Raw genomic sequence first — 19,887 nt, 5'->3', positions numbered from 1 at the left:
GGAAACAGTAGTCTACTATTTCACTTAAATATTAGCATCATGACATTAGCCTCTGTTGCCCGGGCAACACATACTACAGTGGTCTATGATGGTCTATGATGGTCTATAATGGTCTATGATGTATCTGTTTTCAATCGTTAAAATAAACATTCCTCACATATACATTTTCGTTGTAGGATTTATTCTGACATTAGTAAACAATTTGTTGGTGAAATTACCATTACCTGTGGTTTCAAACCAGTGTAGCTCACTGCAACACTGTAGCTTACGCGAGACACACTACAAAAACATCTACAGTACACAGCTGTTTAGGAAGTCAAACGGCGACAGAACATGTTCGCCACTCCCCTTACTTAAATCAAAAGTCTATCTAACTACTAACCTGAACTTCATTGCCACAGCCTAAACGTTGTCAATCTGTTCATGAAAATAATTAATTTCAGCCTAAACCGTACAATGGAACGTTAAATCCAATTCAACCAACGCAATCGCTACCAAGACGAACACAGCAGTAGTCTACTAGTACTGTACCGTAGTAGTACAATTTACCGGGGCAGCTTCTCCACACAGGGCTATATCGCATTTTGCGTTGTTACTGACAATGATCGCTACCAGTGAGCTTTTTATCAATGAGCGATTTTCCACTAAATAAATGTCAAGCTTATTTACGTTTTGGGGGGCATATATTCAGTTAGCAGATGGTACTGTTTGAATCGCGATTCCATCTTCTACTGCCGGGTAACGTCGTAGAATAATCTTCAAAGGGGGTTCTTTATTAATGAATGAATGCAATGAGTAGGCTAAATGCCTGAAAATATCATGAGAATGGAAAAACTTAAAATGACGTTTAAGTCATAGAGATTAGGTCAATTTTTACACCGGTCTGCCAAATGTATTCGTTTTGATTCAACGATGAGGCTGCCTCTTGCAGGGGAAATGAGAAGACATCTATTTCATTCTACACTTCACTCATATTTTCAGTTGTAAATGAGCAGCAAAAAAAAATGCTTTTAAATCTATGTAATCTTTATAAATAATAAGTATGCATTTTTATATAAAATATACAGAAATATCAGTTGTAAAAATGTCATTCAAAAACGGACCCCTGTGCAACCGACGCAAGCAAGCACACCCTACAATTTCCCCAGAAATTGTACCCTCTCTAGTTATTATTTATTTTTGCCCCCCTAAGGATCAGTCAATATTTGGACTACATAGACAACCTAGGTGTCAAAAGTTTCGTCTTGGTAGCGATTGAGTTGCTTGTATTTTTATTTACACTCCGTTGCACAGTTTAGGAGGTTACAACGTTTTTGTGGCAAAAAGTGTCTTCTGTCAACGAAGGGTACCAGTGCTAGCATACGTCACTACGTCAGCACACGTTAGCAACGACGCATGGATACAACGTGATAGAGACGTTCTAGCACGCAAATTGGAGCATGGATTATGAGTGAAAAATGCCAACCACCAAAATTACAAACCATTGGGTTTTGTTGAGAAAGCAATTTCGAGTGGAACTGCCATCTCGGATTTTTTATTTAGGTCGTGAAAGTCTTTGTAATTTGAGCGAGTGCGCGTCGCCCGTGAGACTGCATAGGCGGCAGCCATGCAAGCGTCTAGTTTAGTATTTTCGTAATTTTATAGTTCGGTCAATTCTACACCAAAAAACAGAAGGAGGGCAATGTTATGACGATATGACTATTGTGAAGACAGCCAGGTGGTGAGATGTTAATGTAGGTTGCTGTAAAAATGTTGGTTTGCTATGTGAGAGCCCCGTCAGCCTCCGTTGACCATTGCGTCAGCTGTTGTCGATCTCTGAGTATTTTCTTAATTTCGTACCAGGGTCAATTCTACATCAAAAATCAGAAGAAGGGCAGTGTTTTAAAGATATGGCAATTGCGAAGATAGCCAGCGGGTCAGCATATTTTTGTGATTTGTGTAAAACCTGGAATTTGCGTGAACACCGCGGCTTGTTTTGACATTAGCCTCAGTCAGACTCGGCTCGCCCACTGGCAGTGTGTCGTACTGTCTTCAAAGCCACAGCTAAACTTTATGTCAAAAGAAACGTTCTCATTTCAAACTTTCAAGCAAACTTATTTGGAATTTCCCCCTATTAATGTCAAACTTATTTACGTTTTGGGGGGCATATTTTCAGTTAGCAGACGGTACTGTTTGAATCGCGATTCCACACTGCCAGTGACAACGTTGTTACAGTAGCTTGTTTCAAAGGGGGTTCGCAGCTGTTTCAAAGGGTGTTCTTAATGAAATATGCAATATGAGTAGGCTAAATGCTTGAAAATATCACTAGATGGGAAAAACTTATGGGAACGGACCCACCTGCAACCAACGCAAGCGAGCACACCCTACAATTTCCCCAGAAATTGTACCCTCTCTAGTTATAGGTTATTATGTGTAGTATGTGTATTTAGAGGTTTAGTATACTGTATTGAATATTGTATATTATTGTATATTAGGAGGTTTACTACATTTTTGCTTATCATAGATGTAATCTATGTTCTGTGTACTTATATGTTATGTTATGCCAGGTTGCTTTGCATTGTCCTGTCCTAAGAATTTCAGTGCCCAGGCTGACCCTGTGTTGTTCTGTGCATCTGACAATAAAAGCCTTAAACTTGAACTAAAGAGGTCCACAAAAGGTCATGTCATTTAAACTTTAGGGGGCGCTGCAATAAGCAAAAATCTGTTTCAGCCAATAACTGTTGATTTGTTTGCCTTAATTAAGTGATTCCTTTGTCTGGCGATATCTTGAGAGATCCCATGTGTGACGCATGTTAACTTGCGATACCAGCTGAATTGATGCAGCCCCCTTTTTTAATTCATGAATAAAATGTTTTTTTCGCTACTTGTCTGACAAAGTTTGACCAATCTTCAACATATTTGGCACAGATTATTTTCAGACCAAGCCTCACAAAAGTTATCACATGGTTTTTAGATTTTCTAACCCGTTTTTATGGTACAGCCAATCAAAGTCGGTATTGAAGCAAGGTTATTTCTCAGCAGATCTTTGCTGCATTGACACCATACTTGGTATATGGAATCGGGACCCCGTTCTAAAGACGTCCAAAAAAGTTTGTTCAATTTGACGCCTATGGGTTGCTGCATTAAGCAAAGATTTGGCACAGGTCATCTTCCGACCAACCGTCACAAATGTTATCACACGGTTTTTAGATTTTCAAAACCGCCTTTCCGATCAAAATTGGCAACAGTGCCACCAAACATGAATTTGGGTCGTATCGCAGAAAATCTTTGATGGATTCACACCAAAATTGCTTTGTGATTTGTCAGTGGTCCACTGTACCCTTCTGAATACCTTAACAGTACAAGGGCTGTAATATAATCATATTCATGGCTGCAGTACATGTCATAGGTGTTGCAACAATGTTTCAATGGAGTTCTTCAGTGAGGGATTTTCTTGTGTAGGCTATGGGAAGAGCTTGTGTTTCCAGTTCCCCCCAGTGTACTGTGGAGGTCTGAGCGTCGTCATCTCTCCCCTCATTGCCCTCATGGAGGACCAGGTGCTGCAACTGCAGTATGTTAACACCACAGATATGCATTAACAACATGATACACATTAAACTGCAAACAAATGTTTCTATTCACAAAAATAATTGTATTTGTTGTTCTAATTCCAGAATGTCCAATATTCCTGCCTGTTTCCTTGGTTCAGCTCAGACCAAAAATGTCTTGTTGGACGTGAAACAGTTAGTCTTTTCTTAAGAAAACACCCCACAATAGAAACTCTCATTTCAGTCATATAGCATGACTTGTTTTCTAATATTTTGAACATCTTAATGTGAAACTGAAAACTACATTTCTATTTTTAAGGGGGCAATACAAAGTTGTGTTCATAACCCCAGAATACTGCTCTGGAAGTGTTTCTTTACTGGAGCAGCTCAACACAACTATTGGTGAGTTCATAAAAAAGTTTCTACCTACTATTTTACCAGTCTTTGTAAAGAACACCTTTACCTATAAATAACGTAAGCAGAGATCACAGTTCTGTCAACAACAAAGCACAATTATACAATTTGGGGGGATAAAATCACTGTGAATTATTTCCATTTGATGCATATGTGCTGCAGGAATCTCTCTGATAGCGGTGGACGAGGCTCATTGTATCTCAGAGTGGGGCCATGACTTCAGAGGAGCCTATAGAAACCTTGGCAAACTGAAGAGATGTATGCCCAATGTGAGTTTAGTTTTGTCTCACCATTAAAAATGTGGCCACCTTTCATTACACTTACTACTTTTTTTATATTTTCAGTTCAAAGCAAGTCAAACATTTGAATAATTTGATTTGTACACACCTCCAATTTAAGGACTTACATAATTTACAGACATATTGCTAGGCATGAATACAATTTGTTGGTATTCTTTTAATAAAAAAAGGAAATAAATTAAGTTAACTTGACAATAAACACTGTAACGGTTAGCTTATTTTACTTTACTTTAAAAACAATACACTATTCTTTATAATACATTACATTTACATTTACTCATTTGGCAGACGCTCTTATCCAGAGCAACTTACAGTAAGTACAGGGACATGCCCCCGAGGCACGTAGGGTGAAGTGCCTTGCCCAATGACACAACGTCATTTGGCTCAGCCAGAAATCGAACCACCAACCTTCTGATTACTAGCCAGATTCCCTAACCGCTCAGCCACCTGACTCACCTGAATAATAGTCTCATATGTTTCACAAAAGAAAAGATTCCAACAGAGAACCGCTAAAATCTTTAGATGATGTTGTCCCATCAGGTCCCTATCATTGCGTTAACAGCCACAGCCAGCCCCTCCATCAGGATGGACATTGTGAGGAGCCTAAACCTGGTGGATCCTGTCATAACCTGCACCTCCTTTGACAGGCCCAACCTCTTCTTGGAGGTCGGCCGCAAGTCTGGAAACATGGTGGAAGACATGAAGCGCTTCCTAAGGAAGAAGCCTGGGTGGGTCCACGTAGAGTCAGACTCTCAGGACAGCTTGAACTGTGACAGGCAGGCAGACATACACACACACAGAGACACAGATAGACAGACGAGGTGAGGTGAGAATACAGACAGAATTCAGAAAGCTTGAAAGACACGATTTGGAAATCCATAATGTGGAAAGAGGATTTACAAGCTTGTAACTTGACAGGTGAACATATTTTACATGCAGTGTTGTCATGCTGTGAACGTTTTGAAACTATGAACATGGAAACATACATGAAACATTGTTAATGTAAAAAATGGAGGGACCTTACACCCTTTACCAATCAGATCCATCTTAGAAACTGAATCCTGAGATTGAGTTGAAAGATGAGGGAGGGACCTTTCCCTCCTGACAAATCTCCCCAACAGCATTAGTTTGATTTTCACAACAGTCAAATCAAAATCTACTCTCGATATAGATCTTTTTACCATATCGATCGATGAATAGATAGATGGACAGATAGGAAAGAAAGAATATTAATGTGTTTTTCCCTTGTTACTGCTTCCTCTTTCAGGGGGGATTATGAGTTTGAGGGGCCCTCTATAGTGTACTGCCCCTCCAGGAAGGAGGCAGAGCAGGTGAGTATTGTACTGTACAATCTGGGCATTACCGTTGGACTGTACCATGCTGGGCTGGGCATCAAACAGAGGAGAGAGTCACAACACAGCTTCATGAGAGATGAAATTCAGGTAGGCCATTTGCTGACTGTTTGGCTCTAAAGAGGAGCAATGATGACTTGAAACATTTTGAGATTGTATAATACTCATAACAATAGAATACAATAACATGCTGATTTCAGTGCGTTGTGGCCACTGTGGCATTTGGAATGGGTATCAACAAGCTGGACATTAGGAAGGTTATCCACTATGGGGCCCCAAAGGAGATGGAGTCATACTACCAGGAGATCGGCAGGGCAGGGAGAGATGGGCTGCCCAGTGCCTGCCACGTCCTCTGGACACCTGGAGACATGACCATCAATAGGTAACTGTGTGTGTACGAAGGTAGCATGCTCTAAAAATGTGTCCTTTCCCTGTTCACTGATCGGATATGACAGGATTGGTGACAGCCCTGTCTACAAGTACACATTCTTTAAACTGAACTATAGGGCTGTCCCCACTCAGTCGACTAGTCGATTTTCTGGTCATATGCTCTTGGTCGACTAAGATTTTTTTAGTCGAGCTGCCGTATGGCAGTGTGAGATCTGATTCCCGCTTGTGTCATCATTGCTGAATTAACGAAATGTTCTACAGAAATTGTAGATTATATTATTTAAGACAAATAAAGCAACTCTACAAATATATAATTTAAAAGAAAAGGTGTTACTGTTTTCCCTTTCGTTAATCTGCGCTTTGTTTTGGTTTGGTATTTTGCAAAAGGCACGAGCACAATTGGCTGCCGAACTACAAACTCTGCCATAGCCTACTTTGTTGGTGTTATTAGTCAAAATGGCAAAGAAATCTGTGGTATGGCAGCATTTCATTAAAGTACATTTACAAAGTACCGGGTGACTCGGAAAACGTTGAATGCAAACTCTGCCAACAACGGTTTATTTTTCATAGTTCGACGTCGAATATGATGTAGCCTACCACCTGAAAAACGTAAGTTGGCCTAGCCCTACTTCGCTCATGCTACCGCAAAAAAAAAATGAATATGCCTATTATAAGAATCACATCCAAATCGAATGACATTGGCCGGATTTCCCAGATTCGTTAAGAAGCTCTCCGGCCAAGACAACAAAATCTTTCTCTGTTGCACCGTTCCCCACTCAGCTTCTACGTAAGTTTGCATGCTGCAAGTTCAGGCAGTGATAAGCGCGCTCTGATGATTTGCATGTTAAACGAACAATATTTTTAATTTGTAGTACATTTTAAGAGATACTAAATACCATCGGCATTCGGTTACAACAGGACTGGTGATACGAGTCGTATTATTAGTAGGCTATTAGCGGCTGAATCTGCATGTCCAGCAGCCATTGAGTCAGATAGGGAAAATGTTGTACGTTAAAAAAATTTTTTTTTTAAAGCGTTTCAAATTTCGATTAGTCGATTTTCAGGCGTTTTAGTCGAGTCTTGGTCGACCAAGGAAAATCTTAGTCGGGGACAGCCCTACTGAACTAAGGTCTTGCTTGATCTTGATAATGATGCAATAACAAATATAAACCGTTTTTGTATGGAAATAGCTTTATCTCAGGTGTTACAGCGTCCTCCTCTGCCTGCCTCCCTCTGTTTTGTTTTGTTACAGGATTGGCGGTAGGGGTAAGGAGGTCGTTATACTTAGTGACAGTCATGACTCGTTTGTTTGAATTTGTCGTAGAGTCAAAAAGTAAATTAAATTCCAAAACATTCTTGTAGGTTTTTCCTCAACCAGGTGACTAACACATTTCGTCCCTACAAGTTGAAAATGATGGTCAAGATGGAGCAGTATCTCAAATCATACAAATGCAGAAGAAAGTATGTTTCCTATCTTTATTGATTCTTCAAAAAGGAAAATGTCAATGGGGATTTTCTGTGAATCAATACTAATGGTAATCTAATTGTAATGTATTCCTTTTCAGATTGATCCTCTCTCATTTTGAAGACAAGCAGCTGAGAAAAGTCACTTCTGGCATCAAGGGAACTTACCAGTGTTGTGACAACTGCAAATCTGGGTGTGCTTTCTCCAGAACTTTTATCAGTGTTATGCACATCATTTGCAATTCTTTCTAGTAACGTGTTTTATCAAACATCTACTCTTACGATTTCTGTAGAACCTAAAATGGCATCACACACAGGTGTTGTTGTTGATGTGGACAAAAGTTTGATAACCATCCCATTGTCCTAATCAGTATGAACTTTCCCCTATTTTTGTTCAAGCTCATTGAGTTTTTCAGTTATTTTCCCCTCAAAAGTATGGAAGCAGTCCCATATTTCTTTCCTTTGTGTGTCCAGGTTGGTGAACATCATAGACGACAGTGTTTGTGATGGCGGCATTGGAGGAGGAAGCAGGCATCAGGACTTTGGCCCCCTGGGGTTCCAGCTGCTAAGTGCAGTGGCTGCTATGGGGGAGAGGTATGGCACCACCACCACCATCCTCTTCCTGCGTGGCTCGGTTAGTATCACCTCACATCCAGTCTGACCTTCACTGACCCCACTCGTAGGATAGACGGGAGCAGACAAACTTTTCTAAGCTTCTCTAACAGGAATATGTAGGATACATATTATACATAGCCCAGTGGAAGCATAAGAAAATATCCTGGCTCATGAAAGGGTAGCTTTACTTAAGCTTTTTCATACCTTGACGCCTACACACAACACACACTCATTTTAAATACAGATACACATACCGGGTGACCATTATAAAGCCAACATGTTAACTAACACACACATTAACTAAATTACTTTTCCTCTCAGAACTCTCAAAGGGTTCCTGAAAACTACCGGCGCCACCCTCTGTTCGGAGGGGGAAAGGGCATACCAGAGCCCTGCTGGAAGGCCTTGGCCAAGGAGCTGCTCATAGAGGACCTCCTGCAAGAGTACACTGGCAGTAACAAGTTCTGCACCCTTTGTCGAATAACCCTTAAGGTAGAGTACTACTAACTTGTAAGAATGATGGTGATGTACTTTGCTTTTGTATGTACTAAGAAAAACTGTGGTTATCGGATAATCATTTTTGATTTCTTAGATGACATTTTTTGCTTCAGAACAGGGAAGTTCAAGAAGTGCAAGATTAATTAATGCTTGGAATTTGGCACTATGTACACAAAACCTATACAATAAGGAAGCATTCATTTGCATAAACTGTTTACGATAACTGTCTGCATTGTGTTTTTTATGCTTAGGGTAAGATGTGGCTCAACCAAGCCCAGGATGAGACAAAGAGAAGCCTACTGCTACAGCCTAACAGGGAGCTCAGTACCTGGTCTGTCCAAAGGTAGACTGTCCAGATGTGAAATATGCTTTCAGTCTGTTTCTTTCACTGTAGAAGGGATCATGGGGGCCACTTTGTTGGCAACTACTGCACAAGGCATTGCTATATGCTAGTACACAGGAAAATTCTAGGATTTGATAACTGTTACCAGCTGTTTCAATACTTTGAAAAGGTAATGGAAGGTAATGTTAAAATTAAATACCATGCACAGGAAACAAAGTCGTTTTTAAAGGTCCCATGACATGAACATTTCACTTTAGGAAGTTAGTTAACATTAATATGAGTTCCCCTTGCCTGCCTTTGGTCCCCCAGTGGCTAGAAATTTTGATAGGTGTAAACCAAGCCCTTGGTATTCTTCTCTGCCTTTGAGAAAATTAAAGCTCAATCGCTCGGTTTTGAAAATCCTCTCCTTATGTCATCATAAGGAGGAAGGTTACCTCCCCTTTCTCTGCTTTGCCTGCCCAGAGAATCTGGCCGGACCATGAGAAACTGAGCTACGACCGTGCGAGTGCGATATCGTTTTTTCCTCGAGAGACATCATGGTTTGCAAACGAATGAAGCATAACAGTTGCTCAGTGTTTGGATGTACAAATGAATTTTATTTTCTCTGGAAATGTGCCGACACAACTTCCCAAAGTTTTGTATGTTTGCGCCAAACATTTCAGCCACGACTGTTTCCTCAACTTGGGCCAATACAAAGTTGGCCTTGCTGACCATCTGAAATTAAATTCTGGATCAGTACCAACAACTCTCCTTGGTCCAGCTACAAACCTACACTAACGCTATATCATTTTGTTGCTTTACGGTATATGGATACCTAGCTTGCTACCCTTAGAATGTGGCTGTAACATTAGCTCTGCAGCTAACAGCTAACAGCTCAGTTACTGTTGCTAATGTAAAGGTAGAAAGCATCAAGTATGTGTGTGAATATACACACTGTAACGCGAGTGTTGTACACTTCTTTGTTATTTGGATAACCGTTCTGCTGTTGGTATTATGGCGCACGATGTCCGCCTTTCCCCTCATTGAAATTACTATGAGTGTGCACCTCTGCAAACCAGGGTGATCAGATGAGAATGGGCAAATTCGAGGCATCTTACAGCAATGGGGCTACGAGCCATTGCGATACATCGACTGTAAACATTAGCGCATGGTGCTGCCTCTCTCCTCCTCATTAGCATTTAAAGCAACAAACACAGAAACGGCACATCCTGAGGAAAGCTCATTGTGGGACTGCTCGTAGTGGCTGTAATTCTGCACCAAGTAGTGATGTGTCGTTCGTGAACGATTCGTTCATTTTAAACGAATCCTTACAAGGACTCGGGAGTAACAAGTCCTCTCAAAGAGTGATTTGTTCATTTTCTCGTGGCCGCGCATCGGGACTGTTGCATTCGTTCATTTCCCGACTCGGTCTTCGGGTACGAGTCTTTGGATCATTTTTCACATGACCTGCATAGGCTCTGTACTGGTAGCTAGAAGAAACAAACGATTCGTTAATTTCCCGACTCGGTCTTTCTACGAGTCTTTGGATCATTTTTCACGTGACCCGCATTGTATTTTTTAGTAGAGGAAACAGTTTCCTCATTCCCTTTCGCGTGGCTGCTGTTTTAGTAAGACGTGAATGATATTCGCCCAAGTCATCATACTGACTAGTTTTGTTATTGGGTGTGCTCAAGCCTTCGGCGAGAGCACAACCTTTGTTCTCTCACATATATATTATTATTATTATTATTTCTTTTTGCCCCCCTAAAACTCAGTCAATATTTGGCCTACATAGACAACCTAGGTGTCAAAAGTTTCGTCTTGGTAGCGATTGAGTTGCTTCTATTGGGATTTACGTTCCGTTGCATGGTTTAAGTGGAAATTACGTTTTTTGTGGCGAAAAGTGAAGCTAACGGTGGCTAACTTGCTAGCCACAGTCAATGACGCTACTTACGTCACTAACGTCACGAAAACTCGCGTGACTACCTCTAGCAGAACATTAGTTTAGCAGCTTGTTAACTTCTGGGAGATAGCTAAGCTAACTGCTTTACTGCAAGGGAGCTGCAGAAACGCCACAAGCAAAGAGGCCAGGGTGATAACTATTTACTAATTTTACTTTGTGATATGACACACAATTGTGACGTGTAATGTACAATATAAGCTGATTTTATTAAGGAAATACATCTACTTTCGGAAACAGTAGTCTACTATGTCACTGAAGTATTAGCATCATGACATTAGCCTCTGTTGCCCGGGCAACACATACTACAGTGGTCTATGATGCATCTGTTTTCAATCGTTAAAATAAACATTCCTCACAAATACATTTTCGTTGTAGGATTTATTATGACATTACATTACAAGTAAACGATTTGTGGGTGAAATTATCATTACCTGTGGTTTCAAACCAGTGTTGCTCACTGCAACGCTGTAGCCTACGCGAGACACTACAAAAACATCTACACAGCTGTTTAGGAAGTCAAACGGCGACAGAACATGTTCGGCACTCCCCTTACTTAAATCAAAAGTCTATCTAACTACTAACCTTAACTTCATTGCCACAGCCTAAACTTTGTCAATCTGTTCATGAAAATAATTAATTTCAGCCTAAACCGTACAACGGAACGTTAAATAAAATTCAACCAACGCAATCGCTACCAAGACGAACACAGCAGTAGTGTACTGTACAATTTACCGGGGCAGCTTCTCCACACAGGGCTATATCGCACTTGGCGTTGTTACTGACAATGATCGCTACCAGTGAGCTTTTTATGAAAGCGATTTTCCACTAAATAAATGTCAAGCTTATTTACGTTTTTGGGGGCATATTTTCAGTTAGCAGATGGTACTGTTTGAATCGCGATTCCATCTTCTACTGCTGGTAACGTCGTAGAATAATCTTCAAAGGGGGTTCTTTATTCATGAATGAATGCAATATGAGTAGGCTAAATGCCTTAAAATATCACGAGAAGGGAAAAACTTAAAAGGACGTTTAAGTCATAGAGATTAGGTCAATTTTTACACCGGTCTGCCAAATTTATTCGTTTTGATTCAACGATGAGGCTGCTGCTTGCAGGGGATATGAGAAGACATCTATTTCATTCTACACTTCACTCGTATTTTTAGTTGTAAATGAGCAGCAAAAAAAATCTTTTAAATCTATGTAATCTTTATGAATAATAAGTATGCATTTTGCATTTCATACAGAAATATCAGTTGTAAAAATGTCATCCAAAAACGGACCCCTGTGCAACCGACGCAAGCAAGCACACCCTACAATTTCCCCAGAAATTGTACCCTCTCTAGTTTTCACTTTACATTTACACTTACAGTTTAGTGCAGTGTAATTGTTTGCCGTGATAATTAACTCGTTAAGGAGTAGCGTCACACATATGTGATCGTTCGAAAGCGGGCCCCACAGAGTACCGTCACACGTGTGATTCTGAACATTCCAACCAACTATTTTCCGACAGACAAAAACGATATGACAAAATGAACGAATGACTCGAAAAAAGATTTGTTCCTTTTACTGAACGAGATTCACGGAACCGAATCAGTAACATGATCCGAACTTCCCATCACTAGCACCAAGGCTGAATTTCGGGAAAGAGACTTCAGATACAGTATTCATAGTTTTCACGTGACGTCACGTTCCAAGGGGCACGCCCCCTTGGAGGGCAAAAAGACTTTCCGCTGCCATCCATTATAAAGTCATACATTTGCTTTGAGTCTGTTGCTTTTGTGTTGCCAAAATGCCGGATAGATGTTGTTCTATCGGATGCAGTCATCGAAGAGGAAACAAGCCTGGGCTGTGTTTCTTTAGAATTTCGTCCAATAAAGAAAACACAGAGAGGAGGAGATTGTGGATTTGGGCCATTAAACCTCAGAATCAGAATCAGAATTTGGTTTATTCGCCATGTATGTTATACAAACACGGAATTTACTGTGGCAGGGAGGTGCAAAACACTAAACATATACAGATCTTAAATTAAGTAAAAGTACAAAAGTTTAACTATTTCTAAGAACTAAACATTCTAAGAATACAACAATTTAAATATAAAATAAAATATATATAAAAATAAGAATAATGAGCAGCGTTAATGGTCAACATAGTGCAATCGGATACTGAGATAAAGTGGCTTATGCATACTGAATTGCCATTAGATGGACTTATAATAGTTAAATAAGTAAATGAATGTCAATGGGAGTCCTTGGCCTTGTTGAAGAGGCCAGTAGCAGATGGAAAGAAACTGTTCTTATGGCGTGAGGTTTTGGTCCTGATGGACCGCAGCCTTCTGCCAGAGGGGAGTAGCTGGAACAGGGAGTGACCAGGGTGGGAGGGGTCGGCCACAATCTTCCTCACACGCCTCAGGGTCCTCGAGGTGTGCAGGTCCTCGAGGGTAGGCAGATTGCAGCCGATCACCTTCTCAGCAGTGCGGATGATATGCTGCGGTCTACTCTTGTCCTTGGCAGTGGCAGCAGCGTACCAGACGGTGATGGAAGAGGTGAGGATGGACTCAATGATGGCTGTGTAGAAGTGCACCATCATTGTCTTTGGCAGATTGAATTTCTTCAGCTGCCGTAGGAAGTACATCCTCTGTTGTGCTTTTTTGGTGAGGGAGCTAATGTTCAGTTCCCACTTGAGGTCCTGGGAGAGGATGGTGCCCAGGAAGCGGAAGGACTCCACAGTGTTGACTGGGGAGTCGCACAGGGTGATGGGGGTGAGTGGGGCTGTATTCTTCCTGAAGTCCACAACCATCTCCACTGTCTTAAGAGCATTGAGCTCCAAGTTGTTCTGGCTACACCAGGTCACCAGGTTGTCAGCTTCCCACCTATAGTCAGACTCATCCCCGTCAGAGATGAGCCCAATGAGGGTGGTGTCGTCTGCAAACTTCAGAAGTTTGACAGACGGATCTTGGCAGAACACTGAATTAACAGACAAAACAAGACAAAACAGAGCGCACCTAGCAACCGAGGCAGCCATCATCGGCGCCATCTTGGATCGTAAACCTAATGTTACCTCTGTCTCCGGGGAGGGCAAACAATGCCAGCCGTCCAAATATACACGTATTTGCAGCTAACACTTCATCAAGCTCAAGTAAAGTTAAACACAAGAATATAAAGATATATTATGGTATTTTTTGCCATAAAACATCTTATATCTTTACGTAATCGGTTTGACATAGTTTGTGTATCGAGGCGACTAACTGCAGTGGTCGTAATTAGTTAAAGTTAGCTAGTTGACTAAATAGTTGGGTTGTTGTGTTAGACACAACTAAAACAAAGACAATGGGCCCTATTTTAACGATCTGAAATGCAAGTATCAAAACGCAAAGCGCAAATAACTTTGTGGGCGGGACTCCGGCTCGGTTGCTATTTTGCCGGCGGGATAAATTACTTTGCGCCTGGCGCAAATCTAAAATGGGTTGGTCCAAAGTAGCTACATTACTAATGGGTGTGGTTTGGGCGTAACGTGCAATAAACCAATTAGAGCGTCATCTCACATTCCCTTTAAGAGCAGCGCTTGTTCCATGGCGGATTGCTATTATAACGGCGGATTTGCCAGGCGCACGCCAGGAGCGGTTCACAGCCGAGGAGACCAACGTTCTAATCAGGGCCGTAACAGATAGAGAAGTGACATTGTATGGGAAAGGCAGAGCAGTTTTCTCATTGCACTAAATATCCCACTCATGCTGCTCATTCAAATTCTTATTCTTATTTTTATATATATTTTATTTTTTTAATTGTTTAGTTCTTAGAATTAGTTTAGCTATTGTACTTTTTTACTTAATTTAAGACCCGTATATGTTTATTGTTTGCATCTTCCTGCCACAGTAAATTCTGTGTTTGTGTAACATAGGCTACATGGCGAATAAACCGAATTCTGATTCTGATGGAGATGGGAGAAGAAACCCACCCAAATTAGCTTCGGTTAAACAGGCATGGGAGTAAATTGCCACAATTGTTACAAATCATGTTCACATACATAGATATTTCTCATGAAAATCTTTTTATAATCATTGAAGAAATGTAACACGCCATAAATCAAAACAATGTAACGTAGCTTTGCAGAAAGAAGACCCTGGCCTCGCCAGCAGTGCGCACGGACCAAGCTTGCGCCCTTAAAATAGCATCTGAATAACGTGCCATTGACTTTAGACTACTTTTTTCCTGGTCAGTGGCGGAATTGTTTTTCTGAAACTGCAAAATACCACCAGGGAACGTTTGCGCCAGAACACGCCTCCTTTTTTCGCTGAACCGCCTCCGGGAGCGCAAAGTCATTCCCTAATTTACCGACTGATACTTGCGTCGTTGACAAAGTCAATTGCGCTGGGTGCAAGATAGGGCCCAATGTGTGAGGCTTGTGTTAAGACTGTTTTTCATACTCATTTGATCCTTCGTTTTTATTTACGTTTTTCACAGCATCCCAACTTTTTTGGAATTAAGGTCGTAATATGTAAAGATTAAAGGAAAAGTTTACTTTCCGTTTGAATAGTTAGCAGTTGTTTAAGAGAGAGAGGGGTTAGCTCGTTTACAGTAATGATATCACATAGTCATCACATATATAAAAACCATGCGATTTTTAGGGGCAGAAATATGGCAGCGGGTGCTGTATATGGATCGCAAGTGCCCAACACTTGAAGTTTGTGTCCATATCTTGCCTTCTCTTTAGCTAAGAGGTGATCCAAAAAAACGTGGGAAGGTAAATTTGCCGGCTTTTGCTGCGTCTCAACGTTGTGAGCTGCTATGCCAGCAGCTTTCTGCCCTCCAGGTCACGTGACTGAAAACTATGAATTAGGGGACCACTAAGGCTTATATAAAAGCATCCAAAAACAGCATGTCATGGGACCTTTAAGATTTTCATTAAGCACTGTCATTGGACATGCTGTACCTTTAATCTCAATGAATTACAGTTTTAAGATAGCATAAAGGGCAGTTATTCAAGACTTGGTTTTGGATTTGATGGCAATTGGGGCGAGGCAGAGGAGACCAGGTAGACACTTTATGTCATGGAAGTGTTTTTTTTCACATGTGGTTTCAGACGTAAGCCCAGCCTTGCTCCTACCTCAAATACTGCAGCTGGCAGACAGTCTTCAACTGTGGCTCAGGTGAGAGAAAATGGCTTTTCTAGAAGAAGATGTACTCTTCTATCAGAAATATCCATGCCGTATACACAAGCAAATACACACCTTTATCCACAACCAACAAAAGTAAATTGTATTATGTCTCAAAGAACAAGATACTGAGAATGCAAACCCAGTCAATCAGGATGGTTGCTTTGGGACCTTTACAAAGGTGGTGTCCCGCACAATTGGTCTAATTCTGCACATTTCAATTTAAAAAAAATCCAGAATCATTTGACTGCCTCCCACTCAGGAAACATTGGCAGCAAAGTTTACGAAAAGTACAACAGTTCACCTGGCAGGTATGGCACGGTTTGTTTTCAAACAGCATAACACCCCAAAGACTAAAAACTAACCAATTCAGTGTTTTCTGAAACCCATGAAATAATCAACATTTAGGTGATCAATGTGGATTTGTTTTCATGTGAAATGCATGTATCTTGTCTGCTCCAGGTTCCAGTCACAGGTGCCCAAACCTCCGCCAGACCCAGTTTATCCTAGAGAGCTACAACTACAGGTATAGACAACCAGTCTTCTTCCTGTGAAAACATTGTCATAATCCCCCCCCCCCCCCCGGCTCCTTGCAATTGTGTATCTAATTGCACACTTTATCGTAGACAAATAGACACAGACAATATTAAGATATATAGAATAAAGAAATGTAAGCTCCTCAGTCCTGAGCCTCATCACTCAATCTAGGATCAATGTACTGTCAATGTTTGACCCAATGGACTATTGTGAACGGATCATAACTTATATGTGGATGCCCTGTTCTCTGTCTCTTCACAGGCAGAGTTGTACGCCAAACTGGTTGCCGAGCGACAAAAACTGGCCAGCGAGAAAGACATTCCACCAGCCATACTAGCCACCAACAAGATTCTCCTCGACATGGCAAAGATTAGGTATTCCATTTAAATCCATGGTGTAGTCATGTTGAGAACCATGTCTAAAGGTACAGTAATTTCCAGACAAAGCATGTGTACAAGGACTGGTCCTAGTAGAAGTCGAATGATTGGAAACTTTATTATTTCTTGCAAAACACTTGGCGGGGAAACTTTTGAACATTTACAAGGAGAGATTTCTCTTCTTCTGCCATTTGTTGGCAAAACAGAGCAATATCAGGCAAAAAAAGATACAAATTCTTGCAATAATTCTATGCAGAAGGTCAGACCTGATTTCCCTCTGGCTTTTTTGTAGACCATGCACGGTGTCCGATCTGAAGCTGGTTGATGGCGTGTCTGAAGCCAAGTCAAGCATGTTGGCGCCTCTCCTCAAAACCATAGCAAGTTTATGTGCGGAACACCAACTTAAGGTGAAAAGGAGAGTCCACAAAAGTAAATCTGTAACCCGAGACATATGTATTATTCACAGTTATAAAAGTTGACTTTGTTAATGCTAAATCTAAATGAGATACAAGTACGTTTCTCATCCCAGGTCCAATAAGGATTTTTTCACAACAGTAGAGATAAGCTTTGGTATACAAGGTATTTCACTGTGGTTTTCCACCCTCCTTGTTCTATTACATGTCGTATACCGTCGTCGTCCTTTCAGAACAGACCAGCACACAAATTTAAAGTGAGAAATGTTTAATTTGATGGAAGTCGTCCTCTTATCTTGTCTAGGTGAACTGTCCATCTACTGTACACAGAGAAGAAAGCTCATCGCTGCTGTCAAGGCCCCATCCCTCCCCTCTACCAGACAGTGTCAACATCACCTACAGACTGTTCCAGGAGCAGGGCCAGAGCATGGTCAATGTGGCAATTAATCCTATTTCGGCGTACTGAGATATCCATAAACCCCCTTTCACTGATACTCGGGAGTCGGGATACGGGAGTCAGATGGCTGAGCGGTTAGGGAATCGGGCTATTACTCAGAAGGTTGCCGTTTCGATTACCGGCAGTGCAAATTATGTTGTGTACTTGGGCAAGGCACTTCACCCTACTTGCCTCGGGGGGGGGGGAATGTCCCTGTACTTACTGTAAGTCGCTCTGGATAAGAGCGTCTGCTAAATGTAATGTAAATGCAATACTCCTGTTTCTCTTAGTTTAGTTTCAGTACATTGCCCATCTCCTTCGTTTTGTCGGCAGATTAGCAACTTTAGTTCTTTCTTCGTCTCTTTTAGAAAGTATGTGACAGACGCATTTGATATCTGTAGGCACATTTTAATAACAATTACTTGCAGTTTGTGAATAAAACTGAGCTTTAATGTGTGTACATGATGTGTATGTGTGTGTTCAGAAATATGTGTGTGACGCTCGCAGCCTGCCCTCTGCTGTGGTGGAGTCCCATCTGCTGCAGGCCTTCAGGGCAGACCTCCCTCTAGACGTGAACAGAGCTGGTCTCACCCCTGCCATAAGAGACACCATCATGCGCATTGTCCAGTCTGCCCCTATCAACTCCAGTAAGGAACCTGCTACTCATGTCATCTTGTTTTCCCTTTAATGTTATATTCCCGATCAGTCAATACTCAAAGATTAAATGAGCGAAGCAAGTCCAGGCATGGCACTCGGGCAAGCGCGCGCCATATCACCTATTGCCGTGTTCTCAGCCCATAGGCTTAGCTTGATAGGCGGCGCTATAAAGTCGCACACATGCATGCACACGCGTCCTCGATTACCTTTGTGTTCTGCGATGCTGCCATTGCTGGTCCCTTCTCGTTCTCTGTGTTGTGTTGGCTATCGATACCAATCATTTTCTTTTCGATCCGATACCAAGTACTTTCAAGACCAGTATCGTCGATATCTATACCGATACTTCTATGAAATATTTTTATTTGAGTAATTTTATAATGCATTCTGAAAGCCATTGTTATTAATATTAAATAAACCGCAATAGGCATTACGTGTCTGTGTTGCCTCCTTTGCTCAGGTCAGATGTACTTCGTTGTGCTCTTTAACCCTTGTGTTATCTTCGGGTCGTTCTGACCCATCAGTCATTGTGACCCACCGTCGTATTGCGACAACTTTACCGCATACAAAAACAAAGTGAAGCATTTTCTTTTAACCGTTGGGCTGTCTCAGACCCCCCACATTGCGAAGGTTAAAATAAAATTATTTTTATTTGTTTTTGTATTGGGTAAAATTGGGTAAACACAACGATGGTTCGTTATGAACCTTTGGGTCATGTGACCCGAAGGCAGCACGAGGGTTAAGGTGTTTAACTTTTAGATGCTTGTCATGTTTGTGGTTTATTGTTGTTTGACAAATGTCACATAAAGCTTCATCGTTGTTAACTGGAGTTAAATAACTCCAGATTATGCTTCTTTTTCTTTCAGTCATGACCGCAGCAATGCATTCGATTCTCCGCTGAGTGTGCTTTCACTGAGTGAGAGTGAGAGAGCGTGGCGCGCTGCTGATGATGAACTCATGATAATCACAGACACAGTGGAAGAAAAAATAGTTCCCATTGACTTTCTTATTTAACCCTTGTGTTATCTTCGGGTCATTCTGACCCATCAGTCATTGTGACCCACCGTCGTATTGCGACAACTTCACCGCATACAAAAACAGAGTGAAGCATTTTGTTTTAACCGTTGGGCTGTCTCAGACCCCCCACATTGCAAAGGTTAAAATAAAATTATTTTAATTTGTTTTTGTATTGGGTAAAATTGGGTAAATACAACGATGGTTCGTTATGAACCTTTGGGTCATGTGACCCGAAGGCAGCACAAGGGTTAAGTACATTTCTATACTATACGGCCTACAACTATTATAAAAAATATTCTAAAATCACTTGTTTAAAACAAATCCCAGGTAGGATCGATATTTCAAATTGAGAATCGATCCTTTTGATACAATGCCAGTATCGTAAATATTGATACTTTAGGATCGATCCGGCCATCCCTAGTGTTGGCCTGTCTGTCGTTCGCGTTTCCCTGTCCGT

The 19,887-nt window shown here is 41.2% G+C and overlaps 1 protein-coding gene across 1 annotated transcript in view; it reads left to right on the top strand.

Moving 5' to 3' along the window:
• Positions 1-19,887, top strand: part of wrn (WRN RecQ like helicase) — a 62,473-nt gene that overhangs the window by 23,334 nt on the left and 19,252 nt on the right. The window contains exons 13-31 of the mRNA XM_062484842.1: positions 3,442-3,550; positions 3,654-3,722; positions 3,847-3,929; positions 4,104-4,210; positions 4,781-4,968; positions 5,508-5,682; positions 5,793-5,974; positions 7,345-7,443; positions 7,548-7,640; positions 7,921-8,080; positions 8,383-8,553; positions 8,811-8,902; positions 15,924-15,990; positions 16,234-16,307; positions 16,459-16,522; positions 16,795-16,907; positions 17,203-17,317; positions 17,628-17,753; positions 18,244-18,406. Coding sequence (XP_062340826.1) covers positions 3,442-3,550; positions 3,654-3,722; positions 3,847-3,929; positions 4,104-4,210; positions 4,781-4,968; positions 5,508-5,682; positions 5,793-5,974; positions 7,345-7,443; positions 7,548-7,640; positions 7,921-8,080; positions 8,383-8,553; positions 8,811-8,902; positions 15,924-15,990; positions 16,234-16,307; positions 16,459-16,522; positions 16,795-16,907; positions 17,203-17,317; positions 17,628-17,753; positions 18,244-18,406 — 2,250 coding nt within the window. The remainder of the gene's footprint in view (positions 1-3,441; positions 3,551-3,653; positions 3,723-3,846; positions 3,930-4,103; positions 4,211-4,780; positions 4,969-5,507; positions 5,683-5,792; positions 5,975-7,344; positions 7,444-7,547; positions 7,641-7,920; positions 8,081-8,382; positions 8,554-8,810; positions 8,903-15,923; positions 15,991-16,233; positions 16,308-16,458; positions 16,523-16,794; positions 16,908-17,202; positions 17,318-17,627; positions 17,754-18,243; positions 18,407-19,887) is intronic.

This window comes from Osmerus eperlanus, chromosome 18 (assembly GCF_963692335.1).
Source record: "Osmerus eperlanus chromosome 18, fOsmEpe2.1, whole genome shotgun sequence".
Taxonomy (NCBI): domain Eukaryota; kingdom Metazoa; phylum Chordata; class Actinopteri; order Osmeriformes; family Osmeridae; genus Osmerus; species Osmerus eperlanus.
The sequence above is the reverse complement of the archived record's forward strand: the minus strand, read 5'-3'. Positions and strand labels throughout refer to the sequence as shown.